This window comes from Diaphorina citri, unplaced genomic scaffold (assembly GCF_000475195.1).
Source record: "Diaphorina citri unplaced genomic scaffold, Diaci psyllid genome assembly version 1.1 scaffold360, whole genome shotgun sequence".
Taxonomy (NCBI): Eukaryota; Metazoa; Arthropoda; class Insecta; order Hemiptera; family Psyllidae; genus Diaphorina; species Diaphorina citri.
Window position 1 is genome coordinate 95,003 of NW_007377795.1, and position 9,057 is coordinate 104,059.

The following is a 9,057-nucleotide window of genomic DNA, read 5'->3' on the forward strand; positions in this document are numbered from 1 at the left end:
CTTCTCCGGGAAAAGGGGATTTTTTTTTTTTTTTTTTTAAAATTTAAAAGGTTTAAAAAATGAAAAAAAAAAAAAAAAAAAAAAAAATCAACACTATGCTATGCAGTGTTTTAGATGTATCTGTTCAATTCCATCAAAATCTGTCAAATCATTGGAAAGTTGTAGTGAAACAATAAGATTTACAATACACTGCTAGGGCAAGTCATAGAAAAGAAGAAGAAAAAGAAAAAGGAGGAGGAGGAGGAGGAGGAGGAGGAAGGAAGGAAAAAAAAAACAACAACAACAACAAAACAAAAACAAAACGAATCCCTTCATGTCCATTGAACTTCTTTCATTTAACTTGGAGATTAGCGCGACTGCCTTGTAAGCGCTAGGTCTCAGGTTCAATCCTCGCATGTAGCAGACTTTATTCTAAACAGATAAGGTTTGCTTTCTCCTAGCCTATCTTCCTTATGTCTTCACTTTAGGGTAAAAAAGACCTCAGCATTTACAGTTTCCCTTTCACACCTCTTTTTAAACTCCTTTTCTTTGTTCAATGATTGTGTTTTAATCTGAAATCATTTTTCCCTTTCGTGTTGCAGAGGTCTCATGAACAGTGTGTCGAGTATGAAGGATTTGGCAAATCAGTTAGCTGCTGAGACCTCCGCTGATCCTGGCCCATCAGACGGACAGGAGTATCGTGACCTGCCTAGTGACAGTGAAGACGATTGAACATCCCGCATTGATATAATCAAACAACGAATGTACAGAAATCTTAAGTCATATTGTCCTTTCGGAAACTGAGATGATTTCTTCTGAAGCCCATTTCCCCTCTTTTAAAGGAATATAGGGGAATTAGTCTAACCACTACATATTTGGCAGAGTAGTGCCTGCACTAAACAATTAGAAATCCAAGATAGCACATTCCCAACAATTGAAAGGTCAATGGTTGAGAATACACCATCTTGAAGAGGGGAAAAGTATATTTTTTGAAAGTCCCTACAAAAATATTCCTCTGAAAATTAACTGTATTTAAAATGCATTAAGGTATTGAAAAATGAGTCCTATAGCTATTTCTAGTAGTCCTCTTTTATATTTTTAATAAAATTAACATCTTTTATCTATTCATATAGGTATAGTTTTAGCCCAGATTTTACTGTCATTTTTGACCTGTTTAGAGGATAGGTGAAAGCCAGCTGTTCTGAGAACGAACCTTATCTGTTAGGGATATAATTCGTCCTGGGTGGGAATCGAACCTACAGGGCAGGCGCGCTACCTTTCAAGCTAACTAGGTTAGCAATAATGGCGATCCTCTTTTAAAATAAATCAATTTAACCAAGCCAAATGTTACAGTGAATCTGGTCCTTAGATTTACCAAGTAATATTTGCATGAATATTATTGTGCTAAAGTCCGTTCACACTTATCGTTCGGAAAAAAATTGTGTCGTGTGTAGTGTGAACATGAACACTCATTAAAAAAAAAAAAAAAAAAAAAAAACAATTTGAGTTTCAATGCAACTTTCTAGAGGTTAACGTGAACATTCTTAATCATATGTCACAAACACTAATGTCACAAACCCTAACTAAATATTTTCTTGAGAAAACACCCAAGTGATTTGAGAAATTAAAGGATACATCTTTCTTAGTTAGCTCAAGTAGCTCAGAGGACATGAATCCAAAGTGCTGGGGTTTAAATCCCAGCAGTGACATAAATATCCAAAGTAGTATCATTATGAGGTGGACATTTGTAAAAGCTTTGCTTAAACAAATTAGTACTGTTCAACTTATTTTCACTGACTCCAAAGTTCTGGGGTTTAAATCCCAGCAGTGACATAAAAAATATCCAAAGTAGTATCATTATGAGGTGGACATTTGTAAAAGCTTTGCTTAAACAAATTAGTACTGTTCAACTTATTTTCACTGACAAAACACCTAACATAAAATGTAATCTTGTATTTCCCAGGAGGACAAATTTCCATCAGCTGTACGTTACATGCAAGGTCTGCAATGGTTGCGGCTGAACAAAACTCACCTGTCACAAATTCCTGAAGAACTGGGAAAATTACAAAAACTGGTATGTTATCCTGTTTCTGAAAGTATTAAGTAGCACATTGAATGCAAAACAAAATACATTATTCCTTTCCAATTATTTATTGTAATGAGCACAAGGTCCTTATTTAAATAATTTTAAATCAAATAAATAAACAAAAACAATTTTTCTCTTTCAGGAACATTTGTCAATTGTGAACAACAATTTGGAAAAATTGTTCGGTGAACTGACTGAACTCCAATGTTTACGCACACTCAATCTCCGCTACAACAAAATCAAAAACAGTGGCATCCCTGTGGATCTGTTTCACTTGGAGGATCTGACAACCTTGGATCTGAGCCACAACAACATCAAGCAAATTCCTGATGCTTTGGAAAATGCCAAGAGTTTGCTTGTTCTCAATTTAAGTCACAATACGTAAGTTGAATATCAAGTAACAGATTCTGTACTTTTTTTCCATAGAGGTTCAATAGAGGGTACTTTACAAATGGAGCACTTATCATCCCATAATAGATGAAAAAAGCAGAACAGCACAGAATGGAATAGATAGAATATACATCATTTATACTGCTAGGATGAGACTGAAAAGGAAGACATTCCAAGAACAAACCTTATCAGTTTAGGTCATTTAGTATAATGTTTGCCCCTGGTAGGAATCAAACTCACAACCTAGTGCTTGCATCAAGCAAATTCCTGATGCTTTGGAAAATGCCAAGAGTTTGCTTGTTCTTAATTTAAGTCACAACACGTAAGTTGAATATCAAGTAACCAATTCTGTACTTTCATAGAGATTCAATAGAGGGGACTTTACAAATGGAGCACTTATCATCCCATAATAGATGAAAAAAGCAGAACAGCACAGAATAGAATAGATAGTTATACTGCTATGATGAGACTGAAAAGGATAGGATTAAACCAGACATTCCAAGAACAAACCTTATCAGTTTAGGTCATTTAGTATAATGTTTGCCCCTGGTAGGAATCAAACTCACAACCTAGTGCTTGCAAGGCAGGCATGCTACCTAGGCAAGCTTCAAACTAAGTTAACTAGGCCCCTTAAGGTAGGTATGAGAAATATCTTGTTTTGAAAATATTCAATTACCATTTCAGTTCAAAATAATTTTCTAAACACTTTTGTTTAATTTCAGAATCAACAACATCCCCAATGCTTTGTTTATGAATCTGACTGACCTCTTGTTTTTGGACCTAAGCAACGTTCATCTGGAACGGACCCAAGGCTAAGAACACGTTCAAATCTAAAACACGTCTCCTGGCGGAAAAAAAATCAACACTTCTTTGTGTTCTAAAGATTCCAAGGCATTCTCTTCCATTTAACCTCTCTTATTTCTCTTTTAGGTTCGAAACATTAATGAGATTGTTCTCGTTTTGATTTGTAGGAACCAAGGCTACGCTGGACAAGCGAGCTTGTTCGGCCATCCACGCGGTAAATCTGCGCAACTTCCTAGCGGCAGAATGTCGAACAATTCGGGAAGAACAGGGGGATGAGTCGGAAGAATTCTTATCCTTGTTTAACACGGGGATATCCTATATTGAAGGCGGACGTACTGCTTCAGGTAATAGAATAGAATATAGATATACCTTGTTAATCCTGCCAAAATGAGACTGAAAAGTCCCTTTGCTAAATAGAGATAAGGCCAAAGTGGAGCTTTTCACCTGCTTACCTTGTTAATCCTGCCAAAATGAGACTGAAAAGTCCCTTTGCTAAATAGAGATAAGGCCAAAGTGGAGCTTTTCACCTGCTTAGGTATGAAATAATAAATAAATAACATAAATATATAAATAAAAGTAAATAATAATGGCTCGGTGGTGTAGTGGTCGGGGCGTTCGCCTGGTAAACAGGAGGGCGTGGGTTCAATCCCAGCCGAGGTATGGAATTTTATTACTCAATATAATTTGACAATTTGACCAATATGATTTGAGGTTTTGAGAACATAATTTGAGTAATAGTCGTAGCCTACTGCTGGAGTAAAGGGACTTTTCAGTCCTGTGCGAGCAGTATAAATAAGCACTAAGGTTTGTTCTCGGAACGGCTGTCTTTGTCCTGTCTTCCTTCTCTCTTCGATTTCGGGACGATAAGACCTTATTTCCTCTATCAAACCTCTTTCTCTCCCCCCTCCTCTCCCCCCCCCCTCCCTTAAAAAAAAAAAAGATATTTTATTCATTATTTATGATTGTTCTTACAGGTTTCTTCACGGTTGAAGACACGGTTTACACTACTCGGTTGTATCGTGTACACGCGCCTTTACATCAAGCTCAAGCCAGTAGCATACACTTGGAACCTGTTCCTGTCCTATCAGAAAGTTTAGATCCAAGGTACGTAGACAGTATAGTCGGAGGCTTTTGCGTTAAAAGAGGTCATTTTAGAGCCTTAACCACTATCACCGTTTGAACTGTCACCTAGAAAAAGATTTTGATAGAGGTTTTACGTCATTCTATAATTGCTAAGGCCAGCCACTCGCCTAACCACTATCACCGTTTGAACTGTCACATAGGAAAAGATTTTGATAGAGGTTTTACGTCATTCTATAATTGCTAAGGCCAGCCACTCGCTATCAGGTATCAGGTAGACCTGACAGGCGGACCGGATCAGGTGTACCTGTCAGGTTTACCTGATAGTGAGTGGCTGGCCAAAGGTCTTGATGGAGGTTGTTAAGCACCCCCACCTGATATTAACTTCAGCCAACCTGAGTGAGGCTGAAAAAAGCCAGCACGCAATGCTCTCACATTGTCAAATTGTCACCCATCTAGATAGATACTAACCTCGTGCAACAGTAAACTTTAGTGATACATTTGGAGCTTTAGGAAGAAGACTACTTCGGTTTGAACTTCGGAAAGAAATTTCAACTTTGAAGATCTTCATGTGTAGTTGGTATCCAAATGGGCGACAATCTGGGCTTAACCCTTCAGACCCTTCTTATTATATTTTCCCTCAGGTTCGTATTTCCATCTAACCTCTCTGATTTCCCCTCAGGTTTGTATTTCTTCTGGATGCCGGCCTGAAATTATACATCTGGAATGAACCCAAGGCTAAGAACAAGTTCAAATCTAAAACACATTCAAATCTAAAACACGTTTCCTGGCGGAAAAAATCAACACTGCTTTGTCCTTTAAAGGCATTTTTATAAAGTCCTCTAAGGTATTCGCTTCCATTAAGTAACCTCTCTTATTTTTCCCTCAGGTTCGTGTTTCTCTTGGACGCCGGCCTGAAATTATTCACCTGGAATGTACCCAAGGCTAAGAACACATTCAAATCTAAAACGCGCCTCCTGGCGGAAAAAATCTGTACCTTGTCCTCTAAAGATTCTAAGGCATTCTCTTCCATTTAACCTCTCTTATTTTCTTTTTAGGTTCGTATTTCTTTTAGATGCTGGGCTGAAGTTATTCATCTGGAACGGACCCAAGGCTAAGAACACGTTCAAATCTAAAACACGTCTCCTGGCCGAAAAAAATTAACACTACTTTGTGCTCTAAAGATTCCAAGGCATTCTCTTCCATTTAACCTCTCTTATTTCTCTTTTTTCCCTTTCCCTTCAGGTTTGTATTTCTTTTAGACGCCGGCCTGAAATTATTCATCTGGAACGGACCCAAGGCTAAGAACACGTTCAAATCTAAAACACGTCTCCTGCGGAAAAAAAATCAACACTTCTTTGTGTTCTAAAGATTCCAAGGCATTCTCTTCCATTTAACCTCTCTTATTTCTCTTTTTTTTTCCTTTCCCTTCAGGTTTGTATTTCTTTTAGACGCCGGCCTGAAATTATTCATCTGGAACGGACCCAAGGCTAAGAACACGTTCAAATCTAAAACACGCCTCCTGGCGGAAAAAATCTAGACTAATTTATCCTCTAGGACATTTTCTTCCATTTAACCTCTCTCATTTTCCCCTCAGGTTTGTATTTCTCTTGGACGCCGGCCTGAAATTATACATCTGGAACGGACCCAAGGCTAAGAACACGTTCAAATCTAAAACGCGCCTCCTGGCGAAAAAAAATCCATTAATAATATTTTCCTAATTGCAACTCCTCCATTTCACAGGAATGAAAGACATAGCTAAAGATAAGAACAAGAAATCCCCGGAAGAGACCCGAGCCGCCGCGGATACTAATCATATTTTCCCAATTGCAACTCCTCCATTTCACAGGAATGAAAGACATAGCTAAAGATAAGAACAAGAAATCCCCGGAAGAGACCCGAGCCGCCGCGGATTTATTAATAATATTTTCCCAATTGCAACTCCTCCATTTCACAGGAATGAAAGACATAGCCAAAGATAAGAACAAGAAATCCCCGGAAGAGACCCGAGCCGCCGCGGAATCCCTGAAACCCAAACGCTGGGATGAAGTACTCGAGAAACCACCTGTCGATTATTCCGAACTGTTTGATGAAGACACGGGGCAAATACCTGGCCTTACCATTTGGGAGATAGAGAACTTTCTGCCCAACCAAGTTGAAGAGGTAAGACTTAAATATATGTATTTATTTATTGCCAACTTATTACAAACACTTTGTAAAAAAAATCTCAAAGGTAAAAAAAAGGAAGAAGTTTGATAGAAGGAGCTGTAAGAGCAGAGGTCTTAGCGTCCCAAAAGCGAAAAGAAAACAAGGGCAGGATAGGAGAAAGCCAGCGTTTCCCGAGAACAAATCTTATTTGTTTAGGATAAAATTTTCCCCGGGTGGGAATCGTCCGTCCTGACCCAGCGCTTACAAAGCAGACGCGCTACCTTCGAACCTAACTAGGCTGGCTACACCAGATTTCATTATTATTTTTGATAGAAGGAGCTGTAAGAGCAGAGGTCTTAGCGTCCCAAAAGCGAAAAGAGAACTAGGGCAGGATAGGAGAAAGCCAGCGTTTTCCGAGAACAAATCTTATTTGTTTAGGATGAAATTTTCCCCGGGTGGGAATCGTTCGTCCTGACCCAGCGCTTACAAAGCAGACGCACTACCTTCGAACCTAACTAGGCTGGCTACACCAGATTTCATTATTATTTGAGTTCTTAACTCAGTCCATTATTTAATTTTTAATTATTTTTCTTCCACAGGTATTGCACGGTAAATTCTACGAAGGTGATTGCTACATTATACTCAGCACAGGGGTGGATGACAACACTGGCCATCTTACACACAACATATTTTTCTGGATAGGTAAGTAACAAATAATCAAATTATTTGTCAAGTAAGGGTGGGTAGATGTGTAACTTTGCGAAACACGTATTAGAAACACATAACGTGAATTCAGCAAAACAGGAAATCCTATGGTGCGGAAAGAACTTCAGGGAAATATTATACCACGAGCAAATCCAGATACATAAGGCCGTGCGTAGTGGGCAATGCGTGAATGAAATCGAGGAAACAGTCCCTAACCTCATCTACAAGAGGGACCACCTACACTCAGTTACCCTTGAAAATGCCTACGAAGCACCACGAGCAAATCCAGATACATAAGGCCGTGCGTGAATGAAATCGAGGAAACAGTCCCTAACCTCATCTACAAGAGGGACCACCTACACTCAGTTACCCTTGAAAATGCCTACGAAGTAGATGAAACTCCGAGTCGGGATAATACCTAAGACTTATAAGTATCCATTGTTAAACATTAATTTCCCACATTAGCCTTGTGAACGAAGAAAACGGAATGAAACATCATCATTAGTGTTACTTGATTGCATGGAAGCGAAGTAAATGCAGACTCAAGCCACAAGACAAGATGACACATAAGTGTCCCTTAGTGTGGGTAGATTCGTAGAAGCCTAACCCATCCTTTAGGGCTGTCTAGCCCCTAAACCTAAGCCTCAGATTGGCCTTTTTGTGTATGAAGTTAAGCTAGAGAAAGTGTGGGTAGTCAAAACATCAAAACACAATACTTAATTTGATTTTGATTTGGTTTCAATATATGACTTCATTTATTTTTTACATTTACAATATACATTTTATTCATTCTCCTGTTTATGCTTATTGTAAGGATCATACCATACCTCTTGAGACCATACCTGCCTCGGTGGTGTAGTGGTCAAGGCGCTCGCCTGGTAAACAGGAGGGCGTAGGTTCAATCCCAGCCGAGGTATGGAATCCTCAATATAATTTGAGAATTTGACCACAATAATAGTAGTAGCCTACTGCTGGAGTAAAGGGACTTTTCAGTCCTATTAAGGAGCGCGGTAGCGCTCCGCCCCGCCAAGTCAAGAAAGTTTGACCGCGCTACTAGAGATATTATACGCGACAGGGAAAGTAGCCGTTTTCAGGTAGTTGTAGGGGGACAACTACAAATGATGGAAGAAAACGGATTGCATGTGTGTGTTCGGGCATGAAAGTAGACCACGTTGAAAAAAAAATCATCAAAATCAGTTAAGTTTAGCCGGAGATATTTGACTTTGAAAAACGTCAAATTTTTCATCATTTTCTGCTGCTGCTGCTGCTGCTTCTGCTTCTGCTTCCGCTTCCGCTTCTTCTTTGACGTTGACCGCTCTACAGCCTAAACCACTGGACCGATTTTGACGGTTGATGGCTCATTTTTTTTCTCGTGAGTGGTAGGTGTGCCTTTTCATATTTTCAAGGCCCCCAAAGGGCCCCTTCAGCCTTAAATTTGATAAAAGAGTGATTTTTAGGGGAAAAATTCTAAATTATCGCTCGAGTTGATTAATAAGGAAGTTTTGCACTGCTTAGATTTGAAAGTCGGAGTGTCCGAGTGGTAAGGAGTGTGATCTTTGAATAAACGATGAGCGGGTGGGGTGGGGGTTCGAATCCCACTGTTGTCTTTTTTTTACATAATTTTATCATTTAAAAATATTTTATGGATACCATAGTTACTCTTTTTCATAAATTTTAGTAGTTATATTGTTGAAAAAAAAATAATAATAAAAATATGAAAATGATTTTCATGTAGCTACCGGTAACCATTGATCATATATTGCATGATGTATTTCACTCGAATGATGTTATATATTAAATTTTCACTCGAATGATCAGAATTACGCAAAACCTTAGCCCAATGATTTATTATGGCATTTTTCACA

General features: G+C 38.7%; 1 protein-coding gene across 1 annotated transcript in view; it reads left to right on the plus strand.

Moving 5' to 3' along the window:
* Positions 1 to 1,936: 1,936 nt before the first annotated feature.
* Positions 1,937 to 9,057, plus strand: part of LOC103508023 (protein flightless-1) — a gene marked incomplete at its 5' end in the record, with an annotated part of 17,173 nt that continues 10,052 nt past the window's right edge. Inside the window, 10 exons of the mRNA XM_026822744.1 lie at positions 1,937 to 2,053; positions 2,208 to 2,446; positions 3,178 to 3,266; positions 3,427 to 3,603; positions 4,234 to 4,363; positions 5,022 to 5,129; positions 5,229 to 5,309; positions 5,937 to 6,019; positions 6,189 to 6,502; positions 7,087 to 7,189. Coding sequence (XP_026678545.1) covers positions 1,937 to 2,053; positions 2,208 to 2,446; positions 3,178 to 3,266; positions 3,427 to 3,603; positions 4,234 to 4,363; positions 5,022 to 5,129; positions 5,229 to 5,309; positions 5,937 to 6,019; positions 6,189 to 6,502; positions 7,087 to 7,189 — 1,441 coding nt within the window. The remainder of the gene's footprint in view (positions 2,054 to 2,207; positions 2,447 to 3,177; positions 3,267 to 3,426; positions 3,604 to 4,233; positions 4,364 to 5,021; positions 5,130 to 5,228; positions 5,310 to 5,936; positions 6,020 to 6,188; positions 6,503 to 7,086; positions 7,190 to 9,057) is intronic.